Here is a 24,846-nt window from a genome sequence, read left to right as displayed (position 1 = left end):
CTTTAAGGCCACACAAAAAGAAAGTCTCAAGGATATTTAAAGGGGTGCTGGGCTGTATTATGTATTTTCCAGATGCATAGCGCAATTTTACAGCATTCAAGCAACTATATTACCTTCAGTTGTTACAAAAATGTTGTATATATTTTTATATAAGTAATTTGACTTCACAGTGTCTCTTTAAGAAGCTCCTACCCTCTCTGGCATCATGGCGACGCTCGTCTATTATGCTGTTTGCAACCATTCTTAGGAGTGTTGGACTAAGAAGTAATTCGTATAATGAGCTAAGCAAATGTGCAGTTCCACCAGGTGTTTGCCAATTGCTGCAGCCGCTAGTCTGGAGGAGCCGAGAGGGGAGGGCTCCGAGAGGAGTGGGGGTAGCTGTGTGGGACTGAAGCTTGATTTGGAGACTGCAGCTTTAAGGCATCCCTGAATGGTTGCCACGGGAGATTCAAAGATTCCTCAAACATGCAAGAAAGAACCAAAGCAACACGCCAAGTATGTTCTTGATGTCAGAATAACATAATAATAACATGATATGAAGCTTAAAAAAAATTAAATGTACATAAAATCCTTTAAATATAAGGCGTAGATAGTTTTAAACAGCTTTATTATAGCTCATTCACATTTGTAGAAATGATCGATCAAATCAACACGAACATCAGTTTATACAATCTGTGGAGCGTAATTTGAACTGCTCTGGCTGTTAATTAAAACCGAATGGTGCAACAGCAACAACAACCACACAGTGCAAGTCGTAAATGTCCTCATTTGTTGGCAGTCAGGTGAGCCAGATGTTTTCCTGCTCTCTCCTCTACTGTGGGTTTTGTCTGTAGGGGGGTCCGGGTGGGAGCTAAGGGCTTAGAGTCCGGGGCCTCCAGCAAATATGAGCTCCAGGGCAGCCTGGATATCGCCATCTGTGGCCTGCAGCGCCCTCAGCATCAGCTCCTCGTCCTGGATCCCCATGTCCCTGAGCTGCTGCAGCTGGGACTGCCAACGGCCCTGGCAAAGCAAGAGAAAAACAAAAAAAAAACGTGTTCAGAAAGAATAACCTTTTATCCAAACGCCACCTGGTTAACATTTTGTTTCTCATTATCCCCTAGAAGAAATGAGCACACTGTGGGTTAGCTCACCTGTAGAGCAGACATGTTGGTGGCCTGCAGAGCTTGCTGCAGAGCCTGGCTGAAGAGATCATTACTGACTGGTGTGCCAGCTGGCATCGGGGCAGAGCCACTGGAGGGGTCCATCTTAATCAAAGAAAAAGATAGAACAGAGTCGCAACGCTGCCAGGTTTTTGCAGGAACGAGTATTCTCCTCTTGATGAACAGGAGGCAGTAAATCCGGGTCGGTTTTCACTGTCTAACCTGACTTGATGTTGTCGGGGTAACGGCGCTGCTGTCTGGCGTGCTGGCCAGGGCCAGAGCCGTCGCGAGCTCGCTCTGCGTTATCGGCCGAGGCCCCGTCGCTCCGCTGTGGCCCAGTGAGACGGGCCGCATTCCTGGCGGGAGCCCGGCTCGGCTGGAGGGGCCTGCCGGACTCCCCTGTTGACACACACTCGAATAATCAGCCCGCATCCGTATCCATTGCAATATGGGAGTGTTGGAATGGAGTGTATTGTCTTTGTATGAGGTGTGAGAAAAGACTTACCGAGTGGAATTCCTCCTCATCATCTGACATGCCTTCGAACATGAAGCCGCCTGCCAGAAAAGAGATCCGACTCAGTTTTAGGGAATGAAACGATTTTTCGGATTATTCGTGACGAGTCGATTACTGGACTAATTTAGCAGGGTATCTGTGGGTTTTCAGAGTCCAATTTAAGACCTTTTCGATGCCACCTTCAATGAGATTTAAGACTTAAAAAACTGTAAACATGAAGGATCCTGATGGATTATAACCAAGCATAAGAAAAACTGGGAAATTTCTGGTGTTCAGCTAACTGACAGTATATTTGTACTCATCCATAATAACTTGCAGGATATGTTGGCATACATTTGAAGGTACCTTCAACCACCTTGAGTGACACAATGTAATACTTTTGCTAGACAGAAAAGTCCCATGAGAAAAACAAACTACATATACAAAATTAAATTGTCCTGCCGTGATAAAATGTAAGACCCTTGATTAATGTATTTAATATCAACTTAGATTTTGAGACATTTCAAGGACTTAATATAAGACACATCAATTTAAGACGTTTTAAGGATTTGCGGACACCCTGTTTAGTAATCGATTAATCATTAACTGGAGAATACAGACTCAAATACACGTCAGAAGTATTTTTTAACTGCAGATGCATCCTTTGATAAAAAAAGATTAAGTATTTACTTAATCATGCTGCGTTATTGGATTTTGGGCAATAAAATGTTTTATTTTCCAAATTAAAAAATGGATTGATTGTTTTTGTGTACTTGAATCTTTCAATGTACTTTTAATATTATATAAAGATGACTGAAGTGGTTAAATGAAAAACCAGCAGAATGCACCAGTTTTAAAATCCACATAATCGATCAGTCCTCAGACTAACTGGTTACTAAAATAATAGTTAGCTGCAGCCTTGCTAATTCTAGACTATTTCAAGATACATGACAATTATTAGCTTTCAGTGAAAACATTACTGCATTCATTAAAAAAAAAAAAAAAAAAAAAAAAAATATATATATATATATATATATTTTTTTTTTTTTTTTTTCCTTTTACACATATCAATCTCATGGCTCACCTGGCATGTCACTGTAAGAACTGGCAGAAACATTTCGGGAGGAGCCGGCACTGGACTGGGCCGGCATACTGCCAGCAACTGAATGCAGGACGAGGATGATGGCGTTGACCAGGGCCGGATGTGAACTGATTAGACTGCAGCAGAAATAGCACTGTAAGTGTCATATTATTTGTCACATGACACCTGGAAAAAATAAAAATTAAAACTTAAAAAAAGCTAAGAGCCATACTCACATGTCCAGCATGTTGGGGTCCGTGAACTGCACAAAGAGATCTTTGTCTTGAAGCACTCCTGAATGTTTAAAGTGAACATGTTACAAGTTGCGATAAGATGCAGAGCTATAAGTGTCTTGTGGAGTTCTGCTGGGTCTTACCTAGAGCAACCGGGTCTGACCTGAGCCCGGGAGTGGCTACGATGATCTGATCCAGAGACTCTTTGTTTGTCAGCATTTTGAAAACCTCAAAGCAGAAGAAAAAAAAAACAGACATCAATATCAGCTAATATTCAACATTTAATATAAGGATGTTTTGTGATAGATTATCAAAAAGGATGGGAGTTTTTGCCCATTCTTCTTCACCAAATAGCTTAAATTTTTATTTAGATCAAATTATGAACAAATAAGTCGCTTAATTAAAGGGTACTGGAGTAAATGGCGCTAAATGCAAAGTTAAGCCACAATTTCTTTTTGTTTTGTTCGTGGAATATTTAACAATATATATAGCATTGTATTTATGTTTTTCTTTCATTTTGCAATTATGCACTTCTTTATGTTATCCATTACATGAAACCTCAGTAGAAAAACCAAAATGAAATATCGGGACAAAAAACAGCAGATGGAGTATTTGTGGAAATCTACTCACTGAGTCTCTATAGGCAGAGTTGAGTGAATGAAGAGCAGCGTGAAACACTCTAAACTCTCTGGCTGCTGTTGCTCTGTTAACAGGCTCTGTAGAAGAGATCACACACACATACGCAAACAGATCTTCTGTGTAATTTACAATAGAGATTAGGCACTGTTCATTATCGAAGCGACATCCACGGACCTGGATTCCCCTCTGGCTCCGGCCAGGTCTTTTTGAGAATGTGTAAGGTGGAACCTGGCTGAACTCCACAGGCGTCCAGTGTAAGATCATCCTTCAGTTTCCTCCCGCAATGAACCAGCTCTGGACAGACGGGACACTTTAGGTGTAATTTAAACATGCGATAGTGTTGTAAACCATACAGGTCAGTGAAGCCCAGAAAACGAAGATATTCACAGTTTATTTATTCATACTACTGACAGACCTATTAGCTCAGGATCTGGGACCGAGTCTGGAAGCTGGGCTGCTACGAGCTGCTTTAACGTGGCCACTCTGTATCCTCCTGGTGGGACGTCCCCGGGCATCATCTCCGGGAAGTGGAAGGTGGATTTGGGCTGATCCACCAGCTTTAACGACAGGTGCCAATCTGAAGAGGTCATCTTTTTGACGTGCACAGCTGTAACCCAAAATACAACCACAACTCAGATTAGCAGAAGCTCTGAAGACACGGCAGATAATCTTAAATTTAATCATCCAGGTTGCTCTGAATGGCGGTCAGAGCAAAGCAAAACGTTGCCATTTTGCATTGCTTTTGACTAAATTGTTCACTTACAAATGAAAATTTGTGCTAGCAAAACAGCTGAACCACTGTTAGCAGATGCTTAGGCGCTACATAAAGAAACGATTTTAAAAAGTACAAATGAAGGTTTCGTAAGGTATGTTTTTTTTTTGGGGGGGGGGCTTTTTTGTTTATAACAGATAAACACAAGTCATGCACAGCGGCTTTTAAATCTACATCTGCGAGCTACAGTGAAACAAATGCACACTCACCCGTTTTATTGTTTACAGACACTGACTTCCGTGTTTCTGCCACGTGACCTATGCTACGTTCACTTCGGCCACGTGAACAAAGGAAATTCTACTTACGTCGTTGTAAACGCAAAAATCTATCTATCTATCTATCTATCTATCTATCTATCTATCTATCTATCTATCTATCTATCTATCTATCTATCTATCTATCTATCTATCTATCTATCTATCTATCTATCTATCTATCTATCTATCTATCTATCTATCTATCTATCTAGATTTAAATGATTCTTTTTACGTGGCGTTATGAATCTATTTTTGTTCATTTTGTTTGTATTATTTGAACGTGCTCAGTTCAGTAGCACCAATTTACAACAAATCCCGTTTCAAAGTACTTTAAAAGAACTAGTACTGCTTTATCTTCAGCCACACAGAATTTAATTATAATTGCATTGTGTTAACTGTATCAAAATTTTATTATTTAAAATTGTATTATTTAAAATTATATTATTTAAGTATAATACAATTACAAAGGAATATTGCAAAGATTATTTCAGACGATAACTAAAAAAAACACAGACAAGGATATTTAACTAAGTGGGTCCTATGTTTATGATTCAGTAATAAAGTAATATTTTTATTATGTCTGAGCCGGTGTTGTTATAATCAATGGGAGATTATTTAAACGTACACGATGGGCCAATGGTTACATAAGAACATAAACGTACATTCAATAATTGCAAATTAATAATTCATTACGCCTTACTGTACTTGAGAGAAACATTGCCATTTCAATAAAACTGGAACACTATACATTTATTTTTTAAAAAAAGTTTACAAATGTTGCTGCAATCCTGGTTTGAGATAGCTTACTAGTGAATTTATCAGGGAAGGTTGTTATGATGATTTTGCATGGCTTTATCCATCTGTAATTGTCGTTAATTTTAATGAATGTTCACATGTCTTGTTTCTTTAGACCTATCGCCTTCCAGGCTGTGTTCACTAAACGGTTAAAGAGTTAAGGGGGTCGGTACAGCGGAGCCTCCGCATGACATCACCGCTGGACAAAGCAGCAAGGAGTGGTTTCTTCCAAGAGAAGCCCCCAAATCAATGAAACAACACAACAGGAAAAAATCCTGGTAATTTTATCTGCCGTCTAAATCAAAGTGCGTGGGCTGCGTTTCTAGCGGTGCTTTGTTGTGAGAGGAATGAACTGCTCTGGAAAATAACATCGTTTGGACAGAGGAGAGAGCCACCTCCGCTGGACGGTCGGTGAGTTTTAACTTTCGTCTTTCTAAAACACTAAGCATGAAATGTGTGTGAGCTAAAAAAAAAAACAACAACAAACTAACAGGGAGCTTATCCCCTGTTTGCTTAAGAAACATCATGAATAACCGTAAACTTTGGTTATTTTGGAAGTAAACGCAGCACCAGATGTGGAGCAAATGGAACCGTGAAAACTTGAAGAAAGACAGAGCCTCTCATAACCACCTCGGTAGCTCTATTCACAGGCTCCAAAGCCAGGCTTAGTCCGGGCTTTTCACTTCAAAGACGTTCAAAGCACAGGATACAGTTTAAAAAGAGCTAATAAGCTAACGTTAAATAAAACAGACTGCGCCCCCGTTCGGCAGAAACTACCCCCTACATGTATCAACAAAAAGGTTGTTTAAGGCAACAACAAAGGATATTTTCTTAAAAAGCAAGACACAGCGAACTCAAAAAGAAAATTGTTTATTCAGGAACAAGCAAACATATAAAGAAAGGGATACAAACGATAAGAAGAGCCATAAAACCCAGAGGATAAATGAAAAGATAAGGAAGATGCTGAGCAAAACTATTGATGAACTGGAGCAATAGTAGTTACTATATCCTTGTCTCTTCAGGCCGAATCCCATTTTTCTTTATCCTTTATCCCACTTATACAACTAGCATTCTCTTCTCTACCAGTTCCTTAATTACCCATTTAATTCAGGCAGTGGTTAGAACATTCCAGTGGTTAAAACATTGTTGAGACACTCTCTCAACAAGTTTTTTCACTTATTACTAATACACATAACAGAAAAACATGTGAATTAATTTCCCCCCCATGTGCTGTGTAAGCAATTATCAGTCTTGCAACACCAAATGTTTACATGCTTATGAAGGACGAACAAAAATGTGTTGTGAGTATTTACACAGGTCTATCTACCAGACTGTTTTCTTAATGGAACTATTATAACAAATGTTGATTTTTATTTTTATGTTGTACATTAACAAATCATATACTGTGTCTTTATGTGTATAGATGGATATACATAAAGTAGTTGGTAAAAGTCAGGAACTTTCATGCTGCCCTCATTTTAAAACAGAGCACTAATTAGTAGGGGTGCACCGATTGTAGTTTTCTGGTCGATCTTTAAAATCCTGACCTGCCAATTCTGATGTTGATTTTTATTTGTACTGAAATGTTGCTAAACTTAGCAACAAAGTCACCAGGTTGACAACATTGAGGTGACTGTTGTTAAACACACATGCAGTTGTGACCTGGTGGGTGGTTCTGTCATTGGGAAAGATGTACCGACTGGCCGATTTATTGGTGAACTCCTGCTAATTAGTTGCTGCTATGCTGCCTGTCTCTGCCAGGTCTCTTTTGGGAAATATGTTTTTTTAATCTTAATGGAATATACCAAAAAATAAGTCAAATAAAAAGAAAGCATTCATGTGATCAGTAACACCTGCTTATGATATGATTTCTTTGGTTAATAATTGGCACGCTGTTAAAATTGAACCCATTTTTTAAATAGTTATTTGAGAGTTTATTTTCAATATTTGCTGTGATTCTTTGTAAATTAGGAAGTAAGGCTCTTGGGTACAGTATAACACCACCTTATCCAAAACAGACACACACACAACATGCACTTGTGTATATATATTGATCCAAACCAGTGGTTCTCATACTTTTCATAACCTCGCTAATTACTAAATTATTCAGTTACTTGCAGTCAAGAGAATACTCAATAACTTTGATCTCAAAATTCAATATGGCTGCCAAGTGTTTAAAACGTTGGGAAAAGAGTGATAACAAGCATTTATTTGAACTTCTGGCAGTTTGTACCTCAGGGACTCTTTCACACAAATAAATAGAAACAACCTGTGTTTAATTAGTCTGGTCATTGTGTTAGGCATCGGCAAATCTTTGTGATTGTTGGCAACTAGGACATGGTTAAAATATGTTTGGTGCTCTTGCCATTTATACTGACACTTATTACTGCTTCTGATCATCTCTTCTTAACATATTCTCCACTGTACTTTATTAGTGTGTGAAGTAAAGATCATTGGGCTTCGATTATTTACCTATTTTCTGTTTCATGGCTTATAATATTGAAATTAAATATTTGATTCCAAAACATACACTAAAAGTCACCAGTGGAAAGTGTACCACTGTGTGAGAACCATGTATCTGAACCATTCCTATAGCTTTACATTTAGGTTCATTGTATCAGGTCTTTTTCCCTTTACTACCCTTGTCCATTATCCAACCTACTTTGACCACTTTTGCTGAAGAAAAACTGCCCAAAAATATAATCTTTTTCATGTTTACCAAGACGTTAACTTTCCCCTTCCTTAACATTTTCTTTGTGGCTCGTGACTTCTCCTGTCCCTCTATCAATGGCTTGTTGATTGCACAGCTGATATTTCCCACCTGAGCAGTGGATCTGAGCAACTCCTCCAGAGCTTTCAAAGCCGTCTTGTCTAATTCTCATTCTCTTCAGCCTGGCAGTTTAATTAGACGATACCCTGCTTTATGAAATGTCAAAGTTTGGGTTGCTGTTTTATAAACCTGCCCTGCTTTGGTTATTGTTAGTTTTTCATTCTTGAACCATCCCTGAAGCTTTTAAGCACCAGCTCTTTACTATTTCTGTGATTTCTGAAGGCAGTTCACCTGACTAAATGTCATTTAGGGGTACGACATTAGAAGAGGGTCAGTACATGAATAATGTTTTACTAGTTGCACCAATTGCAGTTTTCTGTCCTCTTGCCAATCACCAATCTTTAAGATACCTGATCTGCTGATTCCAGATTTGATCAATGCCAATGTTTTTGTTTAAAAAGTTGTTAAATTCTCTAATTTTCATTAATGTGGGAAGGAAGATAAGATCGGGGGATAAGATTCTCACATGTAAGTATTGTAAAATTAAGGAAATCGGTTTATCGATTTTCACCGTTATTACCTACTTTGTTTTGCTCTATTACATACAGAAGAAGATTTTACCTCTAACTTGACAAATGGTTCACATTTTTAATGATATGTATGTATGGTTACTTCTTAAGGCAAAAATAATATATTTATGCACACACATGCAGAAACATATGAAAAATAATACCTTTTACAGAGCGAAACCAACAAAACACAAGAAAGGCCTCAGTCCATGTACTCTTAAAATCTCTGCAGCAGTGGCTCTCAAACTAGATTTGGGGGAAAACAATCAGTTTAAAAATTACAACGTTTCAGTCTGTGATCAACCAGTTAGCTCTGTGATACTATCCATTTGTTGCTAAATATAAACTTCCAACCTTTGTGTAGCTTTATTTAAAGTTTTCTTTGTTACGCAACTCTTCCCATTAAATACTCCTTTCAAATTTATGGAGCTCTTCCTTTCATTTTGATGGCCTAATGTATAATTTGAAAAAGTAATATACCAAATGACCTGAGTCATCCTGAGGGCTCGTTAAATTTTGGTACCAGTTTAAAGCGCTCGTTTTGCGGGTTAGAAGTGTCCGTGTCTTCACAGGGTCAATAGTTTCGAACGGTTTAAGGAGCTTGGCTGTGAACCAACTCATATGCCACTGCCCTGAACGCTAGCCATATTCATTATGTCTGTATTGGAAAACAAAAAAAAGAACCAAAGGAGTGGACTAAAGAGAAACATAGATACCAAACTGTTGGAAGAAACCTAGCCCTCAGTGAAATTTCCCTAAAGCCTACCGGGGTGCTGCGGCATTACTTTAAATCTTAATGATCTGTGCAAACTCCCCAAAAAAGCGCTTATCTTTTTTTGACCTCCATATAAAGTTTAATAGTCCTTTACATTGTGACAAAATGAAATACATGGATGATTATGACTCATGCGCTGACAGCCATTTTCCGAAAGGAAGCCACACGTTCAGGATGTCACACAGTCTTTCAGCGACTTCTTTCCTCTCAGACGTAATGGGCTTTAAATGGCACCATTATAAGCTAATGCCGGTAACATCCCTGCAAGCTGGTCATGGTTTTGACACATCGGCGTACAGCAGCGATAGCGACTATTTTCCCTGATCCTAAATACCGACCTGATTTTCTTTGAGTTTTTTTCACTTGTGTGAGTTGATTCAGCTTGTTTTAATCGCTTCCTCTGAGGTGAGTGGTGAAATGAAAGGGAGGATAGAGGACGCACGCTGGCAAGGTGGCGGCAAAGTGCTTGACTCATTTGGTGAAAACCCCTTTGTTGGCTTCCTGCTGTCTGGCCAGCCTGAGTCAGACTCTGTGGTCCGTGCTGCCGGCAGATTTCTGCTTCAGGATAGTTGTGGTATGCATCTGCCCTTTTCTGTCATTGACTGTTTATTCCCTCTTCTGAATCTCAGCTCAATAAACCTTTTCCTGCCCTCTCTCTGTGGTGGAGGTTTTTTTTTTTAATAATCTTACAAATATTTCTACTTGTCCTTCTGTCTGGACCTTTGTTGAACAAACGGCAAGCAAAGCTGTGATGGAAACTGAATGCCGAGCCTCAATTTCAGCCCACATCCTTTCTGCTGAAGCTATAAAAGGAGGCACATGGAAAATCCTTTGGGTGAACCATGGGGTGGAGCTACAGAGCTGAAATGATTCATAACACCAAGTCATAACAGCTGATAAGCGGAATATCCACCAGGCAGCGCGTTGGGCACCATCCCAAGCAGACAGTGGTTAGAGCAGCTGTTGGGTGGCTCTCGTCTCATAAGAAAAAAAGCCTCTGACATTTCATTTCTTTATGTACAAAGAAATGAAAGAAATGTATTTGTGCTAATGCTGCAAGTTTTTTTTGGTGCTAAAAATATGTTGCTTTTTATTTTCTTTCGAGAGATGCCTGCATTTTTTATTTACCGTACTCAAAAATCAGCTGTTTAAGCTATGTTGATATTTAATGTTGTCTGGCCTTGATATTACTATATATATATATATATATATATATATATATATATATATATATATATATATATATATATATATATATATATATATATATATATATCTAACAAACAGCAGGTAGGTGTATAAGTTTTAATGTAATGTAGATTTTCCCCATTACTTTGGGGCTCAAATATGTACATACACACGCACACTAATATTTGGTTCATGAACCATAGCTGGAAAACCAATGCTTTTTGCCCCCACCAACAATGTCCTCGTGTGATTCTGCCTAAATATTTCATTTGATTTCTTTCCTGACACTCACTCAGCTTTCAGGTGAAATCCAAAAACTTTTAATAAAGTTAGGATTTAGAAGTTTAACGTTAGCTCGTTTTATCTATTTCTAAACTTTCTTCTGTGATATTTTGTGAGCTCTTCTCTGCTGGCACACTCTGTTCTGTCCAAGTTAAAACCTCTTGGAGATAAAGTCAAACAATTTGTATTTAGTCTTCTTTTTTTATTAGGCTATCCTACGGCTGTCCCAGGTGTTCCACTCTCTTTTAGTTTGTAGTAAATTGGCCTACAGCTTATTCAAAAAGTTTTACTTTTTTCAAAGAAAGTAAACCATATCCTGTTCTTATAGTTGAGAATAGACATTTCCTTCCCCTCCTTTCTAAATTGAGCCTAAAATAAAAAACAGACAAGACTGCCCTTATTTTAATAATGCAAAAATGCACAACGCTTTTGAAGTTTCGGATCTACAATAATTTCCACATCCCCTCTAGTGAAAGCTTAAATTTAATTAACACTTGTACCCCAAATTCATGTTTTTAAAATTTGTTGAAGTTGTGCTCTTTATAATCACACTTCAATAAAAAAAGCCTTTAAAATCCATCATGTTAAAATCAATCTTGCATGCATGCCAAGGATGAGGGTTTTTATGTTCTTTCCATTTTTACAAAAGATATAAAAAAAAATGTCTATGGTAATTGTAACATGTTGGCATTTAGATAAGAAATTTTATTCCTGACCTATTGTCGAAAGGAAGATGAGGGAGATCAGGTTGCTATGGGCTTCCTGAACACCTCAGCACAGTCACAGGATGCTCTCCTCCATGCCACACCACATTGAATTTGTAAATCCTGCAAGTCATGCAGGAATTATTTGGCTCAACCAAATACTAAGTACATAAAGATGAAAATACTTTTCAGGAGCCTAAAATGTCCTTTTTATTGATGTTGGGGAAGATTCTAATTTTCTGAGACACTGATTTTTGGGTTTTCATTATCTGAGAGCCATAATCATAAAAATTACAAGAAATAAAGGCTGCAAATACTTCACTCCATGCGTAATGGAGCTATGTAATTTATGAGGTTTAATATCTGAAAGGAGTGGCAGAAAAAAATTGGAGTTTTTCACAATTTCCCCATTTTATTTTAGATGAACCTGTACATCTAAGAAGAATCAACTGAGATATCCCAAGTGTTTTTGGTCTCTCTTTGTTAAATGATGACTTCTTATCTCAGGGAGAAAAAAAAAATCACAGTGACGATTTTCTCTTAGTAATTTATAGACAAACAGTGACCTCCACCAGTGTAGCAGAGATGGATATCACATAAATATTGAATATATTTGAGGGTAGAGAAGAGGGAAGATAGCCTTTTCTGTCTCTGTTTCCTCCTAAAGTAGTGTTTTTTTTTTACTTGTAAAGCAGAGAGTATGACTTGGCTGTTTCCACTCAACTTTGGAAGTCCCCATTTGTCATTACAGCTTTTTTTTTTTCTACTGAAAGAAAAAGGAAAAGAAAGCCTAAAGGAAGCCAGAGAAAAACAAGCTGAGGTAGTCACCTTCAGAGGAAACTTTAGATCTTTTTCTTCAGAAAAACAATTTCAGTCTTCAAAGATGTTCATACTGGGTGGTACAGCATCATAGGCTTGTCAAAATTCTTTCCACATCCCCCATGGACTAACGATGCATTAAATTTTTTGTATGACAAAATCTTAGTAGTATTTTTTTGGGGGCGAAATAAACAAAAATTGATTTTAGGCTTCAAAAGTCGGTGTAATGTATGTTTCACTATTATGTTTGTGTTGCGTAATTCCGAGGTGACCCATTTTTGTGTATCTGTAAGTAGAGAGTAAGGTTTCTTAAATCTGAATTTCAGCTTTAAATACTTAATGTTCAGTTTTGAGCAGTCTAAGCATTTTAGGCTTTTAACTTATATAATTAATTACAGGTCAGACTCTGTGAAACAGTGAAATAGCCCCTTAGTTCAGCACCAATGGGAAGTTAGCTGCTAGCTTTAGCTTTGTTAGCGGCTAATGGTAATCATGTTCTGACAGTGCTTGCTTGTCTTTTAGAAGGTGCCTAATATGCTACCAGACAAATAATTTCAAAGCAGTTCAGAGACTTCTTCATGTAACCAAGTGTTTCAGCAAGATAGGGGAAACAACGCAGGAATGACTTCCCTTTATCCTTCAAAATAAAAGTCTCAAACATATTTACATATCAACATTAAAGCTCTCACTTTCCATTAAGGGCTTGCAGTCATAGCTCATAGTACCTAAAGATGTTTCTTTGGAAAATCTTGCCCTGGATCACACTCTGCACCATATTTCTTACCATATTGCCATGTTACTGTATTGTCCTAATTATTTCAACGTTTCTCATATTGAATCTCTGTTTTTTTCCCCCCTCTGCAGTGCTGTGTCTGAAGACGTGGACCCGCTGTTTGAATCCATCCTGAAGCATCATGCTAGCCCTCCTGCTGCTCGCAATGCTGGCCGTCCACGCAGTGGGTGGGTGTCTCCACTTCTCCTATCCTTTCATTACCATTGAGGGAATTACTACCGTCTGTCACCAAGCTGTAGGCTTGTAATTTTTTTTTCTCAGCAAAGGCTTCATTAGGCCAAACAGCAGTTCAAATGAGGGCACTCCCCCAGCATATTATGCCTGTAGTATGGGAATCGTAAACCTCCCTGTTTAAACTCTGTCCGTCTAAACAGACAAGTCTACAGAGACTCTTTTTCTAGTCATACAGATGCTCTCGCTGCATAAGCAGTGGCCTAGTTTTCATGGGAAGCCATTTGAGTTTAGTTTTTACAGTGTTTTAAATCTTTGACATTGAGATGTTTTCTTTTTATGACTTTTTATGATTTCGTAAAACAAAGACGCTTTGACCTTTTCCTTGAGGTGCAGTGGGGAGAGCTTGACGACCTCGACGAGAAATACTGGGAGTGCAGTTTTTCTGCTGCGACTAAGAAAGTGCAGTGAGGAAGTTATCTTCTCGTATTTCAAAATACAAAATAGTGGCATGGCTGAGACTTATGTTGCAACTGAGTATTCATTCCTCACGCACCCAAAGATTTTACTCCAGGAGAAGAGCTTGTGTCGTCATAAAAAACAAGAAACAAATGGCCTGGATTGGTTTGATAGCATTGCCTGACACGGTGAATAAAAAGAGACTGAGTATGTCATCACGGGGACGAAGAAGGCATATTTTTGTAACCGTAAAGTTTTTTCCCAGCTGGTCTGTGGCTGACACATCATCAGTCTTTGGCGAACATACAAAATCTACAAAGAAAGTTTTGTCTTCCAAATTCATGTCATTTTTTCCCCCTTTTTTTTCTGGTGGAATTGGCACAAGCTCCTATTGGCCATCAGCTGCACATTTCAGTCCTGACTCAGTGGACCTAAGTGTCTTCAGTGGTTCATTAGGGACCTCTTCTCTCCCAGCACAAATGGGCTTGCGGCCTGCTCATTAGTTGCTGTCTGGCATTCAGTGCCTAACTCGTTCTCCACACTGGGGGGGAAGATGGGAAGGAGGTGTCGTGGACTGATGGAGCTCTTTAACTCACAGGTAATGGGCTATTGTAGCTCACACAATGATTCACTTTCTCTCTGCTAACTGGAGCACTAAGTGAATTAGTTGAAGTCAGGTTTGATACTATAGACTTCCCCTGTAACGGAGTACAATGAGACAAAAGGTACATGCAGTGTGAACCTTGTTTGGCTTATTAGAAGCTGAAACGATATCCCACCACACATTGTCTAATAATGCAGATGAATTCAGATCTTCATCTATTGGTTGTGGTATATAAAATAATATTACAATCACTGAAAGGGTGAATAAATGGTGGATAACACTGATTATCTCTACATTGTGTTTGTGGGTGGGGTGTATTAGGCAGCTGAAGAACATTTTGTCGTCAAAGCTAATAGTTAAAAGCAAACAAAAGGATTTGAGACAGTTTGACAAAGGCAGGATTGTAATGGCTAGATGTCAAAACATCTACAAATCTGTAGCTTGTGAGGAGTGTCCTCTGTCTACAGTGGTACTATCTATCAAAAGGGATCTAAGAAAGGATCATTGGCAAACTGATTACAAGTTCATGGGTAGCCTCGGGTGATGTGCATAGGAAGAAATGCTTCTCTGGTGTGGTCAGATCTTAAGCAAATGAAGATCAAATTGCTTAAGATCTTGAGGTTGATTTTATGAGAAAATACATATTGCATTTTGTTGCGTGTGGGGCTATATAGCTGCAGACCTGTCAGGGACCCATGTCCACAACCCAAAGCACCAACAACTGGCACATGATCATCAGAACTAGACCAGTGTATAAAGGCTTGACCTGGTCTGATAAATCACATTTCATTTAACATCACACAGTGTCCGGGTGAGTGTGGTAGACTAACCCTAACCCTAATCCTACCCTGATGAACACCAGGATGAGCCATCACACCGTCACTGATGCAGTGATAGTGTGATGGTTTGAACAATGTTATACTGCGAGTCTTTGAATCCTTCCATTCATGTGGATTTCAAATTAACATCCACTTATGATCTAGCAAAGTGACTTGACCCAGACCTCTATCCAATCAAGCATCTGTGTGCCGTGCTGGACAAGGAATTTTCATCCATTGAGGTCCCACCTTGCAACTTATAGGACTTAACGGCATCTGCTGCAAGTATCTTGGTGCTAGGCACCACAGCACACCTTCAGAGGTCTTGTGGAGTCCATATGTAAACAGATAAGGTGTGTTTTGGCACCGAAAGAGAGTCTAAAAACAGTTAATGATTGGGTAGGTATTGAATTGCAATGTGAATTTCTTTGGTTTTCTGTTTTCAGTCAAGCCCCACAGTCATTATCCAGAGGGATGACTAATAAAGGTCAAATTGATTACTTATTTTTTCCTTGCAAGTCAGAAAACTGTGTTCATATTTTTATGTGGGTGACCGTCTCTTGGTTATGGCAATCCCATCAAGGGATTAGCGGCTGTGACCTTCTCTGTATTCCACTGTCATCATAGCCCAATAACTTCAGCGCGTCCTCATATCACTACATACGATCTCACTTCGCGGGCTTTGCCAACAATTACATTGTAAGAACAATACTTGGGGGAGAAAAACACATAGCGACACATGAGCAGGATGTCATACAGTTAGCCTCAGCCTTATCTGGCTTTAGAAATCAGCCCATTAGATATCCCTCAGCAAAACGCTGTCTGGTACTTACCTAGTACTGCACACAGGCATACCGGTTAATTTTTTTTAATCTAATGCCAAAAAACAAGGGCTCCTTCAGTGTTGCATTGACCTCTGACCCTTCTTAACTTTTAAAAGCCTAAGAGTGTTTTCATCAAACATCTCCCTATTTGTTGTTCTGAGTGTCAGCAAAATGGACAAAATGTCATTGTGTTACAGTAACGAGTGAGCCACAACAGTTCGCTGAGTAAAGTGATATCCTTGGCTCACGTCAGCGTAACACACGGCGGTGTCAGCCAGTGGCACGGCTAACAAGAAGCTGTCTGGCTAATTGCTTGTTGTTGTCATAGTGTGTGTTCACTTAGCACAGACACAAGGCTGCCAGAGCACGCTGTGTTGCGACTCGTGGTACCAAAAACAGTCGAATTCATGCAAATGTAGTAGCGGGAGCCTCACCCAGGAAAACGAGGGGAGTTTGAAGGTAATTCAAACCAGCTAGCATAATTGGAGAGACTGCATCTGGTGTAGTAGTGGGCAGGCAGACGGGCAGGCCCCGGAGCGTGAAAATAGCCCTCTCATGCCTTCATCTCTGGTGTACTTTTTAAAGGTCTGCTAACTATGAATACCCTCTCCCTGCCCTCCTTTTCTTTTCACAGCAATTGATTCTGCAAAGGGGGGACACTTTAGCCTGTGCAGAAATTCAATTTAGGGTTATTACCCCGTATCAGTGATGTTCTTGCTAATTTGATTGCGTCCAGTAAAGTATCCTTTAAAAACAATCGAGGACAGGCTCAACAAAGATTGGTTTCGCTGTAGTGCATACATAATGAGCTGTCTCTGTTGGCTTGCCTCTGTCTCGTTGGTTTTCAGCTTTTTTTTTGCTTTTTTTTTCACACCACTTACTCATTGAAGCAAAGTGCATTACCCAACAAGCATCTCATGATTATTTCAACAAGTTCTAAAAAGGCTGCCTTGTGGGATCGTTAAAATATTGATACGGATTATATGCTGTGATTGTTGCTCTGGCCGGGGAGAGAGGGCCTACAGCCATATGTTGATCTCTTTGTGTGTAGTGGGCTGTGATAAAAGGTGTTGAATGGATGCTGATCTGTGCTTGGAAAGTATCACAGCTTCCCTTTCGCTGCTGGAGCGTACCAGCTGCATCCACAGGTAGATTCCTTGGTATAGCACTTCATCATGTCCAAGAGCTCCAAGGTGCTTTACACAAGTCATCCACTCATTCATACGCACATTCACACACTGATGATGGTAAGCTGAGTTGTAGCCTGTTAAGAGGGAAGGGCGGTGTTCCTCGAGTTTGTACAGCTTAATATTTCAACAGCGATTGAAATATTATCAATCGCCGTTAGTTGCGATTTGATAATATTTCCAAATAGCCTAAGCTGCATTTCTCATAAGTGACAGAAAGATGTAACTTTAAGGCAGCTGACCAGCAGAACACATGGTCAGAAAGAGGAAGCGGCAGCTCTACGTTCGAAATAGCCAGCAAAAAACTTTCCACAGAACTTTCTCTTTGAATCTCAAGAAAAAGCCTTTAAAGTAGGGAAACAGTATGATGCACATTTTTAGCAGTTTTGTATTGCTAACCTGTTTAAACCTTGGTATACCTTACTCTGCATAGCAGGCCCTGACCTGATGAGCCTACAGCCTATATAGTTTATGAAACACGCCATCAAAGTCTGAAACAATTCTATATTAACATAAGCCAATGCATTTCCAATCTGTCCAGTCTTTCTTACTGCTTTCTGGTAAGCTTACTGTGTCTCAAAATGAAGAAGGGAGTTGCAACTGAGAATGCATACAAAATTATATTACAGTTTGTGCAGATTTTTCCAATATAGAAACTTGAATTCATTGTCAAATATTGTAAGTTTAGCTATTATGATCCTAGCGTCGTTGTTTTTCTTTGCATATTGTTAACTCATACTCTCACTTTGGAAAGACACTAGGAGATCCCAAAGTCATTTACACTTTCTAATTAATTACCTTCTGTTCATTGTCATATTTTAGTTCATAAAGTATGATTAAAGAACTTTCACATCATTGTTACCTTACAAACCCCTGAGGGAGCTCTTCCCCTCTTTATTAGCCAAATCTTGTGTTGATTTCGACTCAGGCATGTTCATTTCAGAATTATTCTGGTCCATCCTTCACAAACTCAAGCAATCAAATGGCAAATTCAAATGCGATTCCGGGTTTGAAGAAAATCAAGACCTAGGCATATTTTAGTTTGCTGAAGCAAAGTTTTGCACACACCACAGTTAATTTAAATTATGTATGGCTTGTCATTGTTAGAAATTAGCTGCCCCCAGCTCTGACTGACTCCATGACTCTGCTGCTATATTTGGGTGCTCCAGTGTTCGTCACCCTTCTTTTCTGTCCTCAGCCGGCTGCTCATCAAAGGCTCTCCGTCCCTCAGGCTTGTATGCCAGAGGCTTGCCTTTATCTGCCTACTTTTCTTCTGCAGACACTTGTACCTGAATGCTAGAGTCCATTAACAGCTTATTGACAGGATATGAGATGGCGTGTATCCATGAAGAATGAAAGATGGGGGGGAGCAGTAGAAGGGAGCGAGAACTAAAGAAAAAAAGTACAGAAAAAAATTTGAAAATGGAGAAGTAGCAAATTCTTTTTTTGAGCCATCACCTGTATTTCCCAATGAGTGGGGAAACTTGCATTTCACAATGGGTTTTTTTGGGAGCAAAAATGGAGGAGATTATCTTCTGTTCTTAATGTTGAGTTTTACTTTTCACACTGCAGAGGGCTCGATTATCCCACCCCTACTTTGCCTCATCACTGAGGAGGCATTTCGGCCTAGGACGCAGAAAATATTCAGTGTCTAATTTTGATCCACATCATACTAGCTAAGCACACACATTTTAATGATCTCCAGATGCTGCTTCTCTCCCTCTCCCTTTCTAGTGCTGGCATTATCTGGACGTCCGCTTTGGACAACATGAAATCAAAAACCAGCTTTCCCTTTAGACCTATACAGCCATTGGATATATCATAAGAATTATCAGTATGAAAGGACTCGCAGTTCTTTTGAGCCCACTCCTTTGAAGTGTAGCTGGTGCAAAATGCCCAGAATGACAGGGCGCTTCCCTGCAGTCCTGCTGCTCGACAGATGGGGGCAGTGTCGTAAAAGCATTTTTCGATTTGCCCTTGCTCTTCTTCTGGCTTAACTCAAACATACGTTCATTGCAGTCTAGATGTTTCACCTTACATATCCGTTTGCTCTGCTTTGTCAATATTGCCTCTCTAATTTGCCCTCCAATGCTAATGTTTGATTTCCTTCATGTATAAAATGCTTATGTTTCCATCTCTGTTGCTTGCTCTGATGGAGAATGCACATACATATATGTGTACTCACTGTAACACACAAATGGCTCCAGTAACTGTCCAAATGGAGCCACTCAGCAATTAAACGGCTCCAATTATTTTATTTATGAAGAAAGACTTGAATGTAACGTCCTTTGTCTGGTTCAATGTTATTGAACTGATATTGAGGCTGAAGTGGGGTTGCGTCTGACGCTGGCAGATCTTCGTATTGAATTGCCAACTAAAAGATGAATGCCTGCAATGCTAACATATATCGAACATACCTGCTGAATAAATCAAAGAGCTGTCAAAGTAATTATATGCTTATACGCATTGCTAACTTAAACAGCATGGCGAGCTTTCCTGTGCTGTGTTTGTTTTTGTGTGTCAAGGACAGTGCAAGGGCCCCAGCACCTGTGTACCTCTGTGTATACGTGTGTGTGTTTGTTCATGCATGCGTGCGTGCGTGTGTGTGTGTGTGTGCGTGCGTGTGTTTGTGTATGGGGCTGTTGCTCGTTGTGATTATGGAAGCTCCCTGCTCCAGAGCAGCTTTGTAACAGCATCTCCATTGTAGTGTCAGGATACCTCGTGTCCAATTCCTCAGACAGTGTGATGCTGTGGAGCTGTCAGCAGTAATACAAGTGTGGAATATCAATGTGCTCCCTGGCCTTTGGGTGTCTGTTTCTGCATGAAATTGGGTGTCTGTGTGAGTGTGTGCCACTGTGTCCAAAGTGGAATTTTGTTTGCATTTCCTTGATACCAGTGCAATTTCTGCTTTATGAATACAAATACCTAAAGATGTATGTTTTCTTTTTTCTTTTTTCATTATGACAGTGGTAAAGTGGAGATATGTCATGGTGTCCAGAAAGGACTCATTACTTCTTTTGGTATGCACAGTTTTTTTTGTAAATAGAATAACTTTATTTAAACCTAAATTTGTAATTTTTAAAATATATATTAATCCACTTTTTCTAAACAACTTGTTAATCCTTTCTTTGTTTTATTTCGTCCCCACATACCAGGCGGATGCTTCTTAATATATAACTTTGCTTCCCTTTACCTGCTTAAATCTTTACATTTTGCTCATTTACTCCACTGTATATAATAAAAATACAAACTTTCAAATTGCAAAAATTAAAAAGATAAAATTATTATACTTATTTTCTTAAATGGCCCAAATATGTTAATAATGCAGCCTTGTTTTAATTTAATTTGTGGGTTTTCCCCCAGTAAACTTCCCAAGCTCGGTGGTATTCATCCAGTGGCCCACCCTGTCTTTGAGTTAAAAAATGTTTAAAGTTGACAGGAAATTTTAAAATGTCACTAGGTAGTTATGTGTTATTGGGATACATTATCAACAATACCTAAACACCAACTATACAGTCTTACAAAAGGCAAACATGAAAACGTCCCTAAAATCTCTTAGCCAAGTAAAGCCTGGTGACCCGCCAGGCTGATAATACACTGAGGGAAACCCTGACTTTTTGCCAATATTTATTCACTCACCAAAAACCAAAGTACACACAATGTTAAGTTAGATGTATAAAACATGGGAGATATGATGGAACAATATGTCGTTCATTAAAACGGTTTGTGTAACACAAACCGTTTTAAGAGACAAATTGGCAACATGTCGGAACAAAATCGGGGTATAAATTGCAGAACTAGAGTCCTTACCCACAGCCAATCATTTTGCCTCTTTGCCATTATGTGCCTTTGCAGTTTTGGTTGGGTAAGAAACGTTGGCATCTACTTCAAGATATTTTGTACCGACCCATCATCAAGGAGCAGACACCAAGGAGAGGTTTCGTTCACACTTAAAAGAAATCTGACTAAAAGTAAGTTTTTTCTGCAGTACATTGAAGGAACGTGGTTTTATGACTCCAGTTTGGAGACACTTATCTAAATGGAGATCAAAATTATTAAACGGAAAAATAGGAAAATAGCATAAAACAGAATTTAAAAAATAAATTTCTTTACATTGTAATTACATTTGTCACACTGGCTTGTTTTGTGTCGGATTTCGTGGAAGTGATTGGATCTCTTTAAAGCCAATTAAAAGCACTTTTAAGACATTCACACTTGGGCTCAGGTGGGATGTACTTTTAATTACTTTCCTGTAAATAAGTTATATTTTGTAGCTTCTTATTAAATATTACTGGTTTCGTTTCCAATGTCCCAGTATGTTATGCAGCTACAGCGGTGTCCTTAAACTAGCTCACTAAAAGAGGATGTAGCCATTATTAAACTTGCTAATTGCACCTTTACACTGCATGTTATTAAGTGTGAAGTGTGCTTGCTGAGAGGCTTTTGAAATATGTCTTGGTTCATGCAGTGGCGAAAGCTGTTTAGGTAATTCAAACATCTGTAATCCTTTGAGAATCCCTCTGCGTGTGTATGCTATGCAAGTATTCAAGTCCCCTTAAGTTGTTCGTTTTTTACTGTTTACATTAGAACCACAGATTTCCATGTAGTTTGTACTTAGGAATCATTAAACAAACATGACATGCCTTCATATTCAGCCGCCCTCTCCAAGTCAATGTTTTGTTTAACCATATTTTACCGCAGTTAAAGCTGAACATTTTGTTTACAAACAAACTGCACTATGAGGATGAATTTCTACAAATTAGAAAGGTGAGGGATACATTTCACCTTCCAAAAGGATCCTAAACCTAGAGCTACAATGGGATGGTTTTGACCAAGACACATTTGTGTGCTTAAAATGGTCCAATCAAAGTCCAGACCCAAATGCTTTTGAGAATCAAAGACTAAATCCAAAAACATGCTCTTCATCTAATCTGATTGAGATTGAGCTATTTTGCAAAGAAGAACTGGCAACATTTCAGTTTCCAGATCTGCAAAGACGGTGGAAAAATGACCCAAAAGACAGGCTGCTGCAATCCCAGCAAGGTGGCTCTAAAAGTATCGATTCAAGGGAGCTGAACATCCACACCTGCCATAATTTTTAGACTGTTTGTACAAAAAAAAAATCTTTGTAACGTGCCAAAATGTAAAAATGTTAAATGGACACTGTAGTAACTCCAAGTAAATTTAAAGGCCTTGACTTCAGAAACTACTTGCTCATCATAAACCACAGAGCAACAGGGTTGGATTGATTGTCAACAGAGTTCAAAATCTCTAATAAAATAACAACTGAAACGGTCGAATCACTTACAATCCCGCTTCCGGTAATCTGACGTGTGTACTCATACTGTAAACATAAATGCACGAGGGAGCACGCGTGTGCACTTGCATGTCTGCATTTCCAAGGTTAATGCGAGGTCATTTACTGAGCAAATAGCCTTGTGCATTACCTTGCACACAGTCTTTCTTTAATAGAAAGAAAGACTGCACATAAGTGCTGTCTTGCTTGAAACCCCGCTGTCTCTCAATCTTACAGTCAGCCTTCACACTCATCTCATGGAAAGAGAGCGGAATGGAAAAGTCCCTGTAGAGGCAAATCCGGCTGCAGCCACGTCTTGCATATCTAAGGCTGTCAGGATGGCAAGAGCAGCTGATATTGACAAGGTGGTCGGTAGCCATGAAAGTACGAGTGGAGCGCAGTGTGAAGATCACTTGCAGCCTTATTCTAGCTGGGCCCGTGTCTGGCTGGTGAGCGGGACCCATTGCCAACACTCACAAAGGCTGTAATGAGTTTATTTCATGTCGGCTGTGAAAGTGCTCGTCTACGTCTCGCAGGCACTCAGACAGAGTTGAGGCCCATAAACACAAAGTGCAGCGTGTAAATCCCCACCGCCTGACGTCTCCCAGCCTGCCCTCTATGGCTTCTGAGCATCTCTTTATTGGGGTGAGGGAAGGAGACGTAGGATCCTCACCTGCACCCCTGAGAAGACTCCACGGGCCTCTCCACAAGCCCCCCTCTAAAGACCACCTGTGTTGTAATCTTTAATCTCTCCGGCTCTTGCTTGTATCCTTGGAGAGAACATGTTTTTTTTTGTTTCTTTTTTCCTAGGTTACCAGAGCAGAGCTGATCGCTCAGTGTCTGTACATGACGTGCCTGTTGTAAACATTGGCAGATCAAAAACAGCACACTGTGATTTGCTTTGGATCGTGGTGTTTCACCTCTGACGAGCGCGTTTTCCATGACGTCTATGATCTCTGCTTGTGCGTCTGTGCTGTCCGGTCTCTTGCCCTCCATGCAACGCAGTCTGCTGCTCCCTTCTGTTCGCTTTAAGACGGCTTTAATGTTGACCTGTCATTTTAATTTAGTGATAGGATTTTGAGGAAAAAACACTATAGTTTATAGTTGTTGCCATTTTTGTTTTTATGTAAACGTGAAGCGACGACGCAGGGATGGTCTATTATTTTACCATGTGAACAACTAAAGCTGTTGTTGAAGGCCATTGGCTAAACACAATATTATGTTTTTATTTGATTATGCATCTGTAAAAATTATATTCTTTATCTTATTCTGGTAGCATAGTATTTTCTGTGTACCTTAGATAGAAAATACTCTCTTAAATATTGCCATAAAAATAATTTGCATTTGCATATTTTATCCCATTTGAATGAACAACATTATTAAAGTCAACACCTAACTTAGAGTAAATGAGGCCTGGGCTCCATAAAATGTCCCGGACTGTGTTAGAGAAATACTTTTTAGGGCCTCTTACCTTTTTTAAGGACAATCATTTCTTTATAGTCAGGTGAGTTATTTAAATTAGGATGGAATAGCAGTAAAGTAAATATTCCTTTCCATTATAAAGAGACAGACTTAAGTAGATTTCTTAAAAAAAAATCAGATTTTATTTTTCAATAGAGCAAAAACAAAACTAGTGATAATAGTAGACAGTAAAAAATCCATTCTCTCCATTTATTGTTGTAAAATCTCTTAATTTTGTTATCAAATTTGAATAATTCTGTCTTCCATCTGTCTTCTCACATCGGACCAAGTAATTTTGCAGGAGAGTTTCCACCACTTGCTCTCATTTTCTCACAGAAATAATGTTTTCCATCTTGTTTTGGCTTTCCGCTTTATTAAACAAAGTGTGATTGCTTTTCACCTCCCACCGTATTTAATTTTTTTTTATAAAGGTACTTGTCAAGAATAAACAGATACAAAACCATGCTCGAGTTTGGGCACATGAAGATATTACATAATGATCAAAATGTACATACAAAACTGACTAAAAGAGCTATACTATACCAGTATAGAAAAATAAACTCAATTCAATGAAACTTTCAAAGTTTATAATCAATTACCTAGGACCAGAAGACTTGTTTTTCCATAATTTGCCTTTTTTTTCCTGGCTTCAATCATTACTAATGGACAAAGATCAGGAAAACAACTTGATACAGCATTAACCTTTAACATGAGATA

At 39.1% G+C, this 24,846-nt stretch overlaps 2 protein-coding genes across 3 annotated transcripts in view; one reads left to right on the top strand and one right to left on the bottom strand.

The window, feature by feature from the left end:
* Positions 1-590: 590 nt before the first annotated feature.
* Positions 591-4,641, bottom strand: LOC106933546 (ubiquitin-like protein 7). Its single transcript, XM_015012848.2, has 11 exons — positions 4,567-4,641; positions 4,001-4,192; positions 3,760-3,879; positions 3,577-3,662; positions 3,090-3,174; positions 2,950-3,007; positions 2,717-2,850; positions 1,645-1,694; positions 1,362-1,538; positions 1,131-1,244; positions 591-999 (listed from the first exon to the last, which is right to left on the bottom strand). The coding sequence occupies exons 2-11, from the start codon at positions 4,173-4,175 to the stop codon at positions 859-861; spliced, it is 1,140 nt and encodes a 379-aa protein (XP_014868334.2). The 5' UTR covers positions 4,176-4,192; positions 4,567-4,641; the 3' UTR covers positions 591-858.
* An 835-nt stretch (positions 4,642-5,476) lies between these two features.
* Positions 5,477-24,846, top strand: part of cd276 (CD276 molecule) — an 83,596-nt gene continuing 64,226 nt past the window's right edge. The window contains exons 1-2 of one of the 2 annotated variants that reach the window (XM_088004152.1): positions 5,477-5,816; positions 13,381-13,476. In XM_088004152.1, the coding sequence (XP_087860278.1) occupies positions 13,431-13,476 (46 nt within the window). In that variant the 5' untranslated portion in view covers positions 5,477-5,816; positions 13,381-13,430. Of the gene's footprint in view, positions 5,821-13,380; positions 13,477-24,846 lie in introns of both variants that reach the window. The other variant, XM_088004151.1, reaches the window with a different exon arrangement.

The sequence above is a fragment of the Poecilia mexicana genome, unplaced genomic scaffold (genome assembly GCF_051168715.1).
Source record: "Poecilia mexicana isolate PSO_F unplaced genomic scaffold, ASM5116871v1 scaffold_3, whole genome shotgun sequence".
Lineage (NCBI taxonomy): Eukaryota > Metazoa > Chordata > Actinopteri > Cyprinodontiformes > Poeciliidae > Poecilia > Poecilia mexicana.
This window is presented reverse-complemented; position numbering and strand designations above follow the sequence as displayed.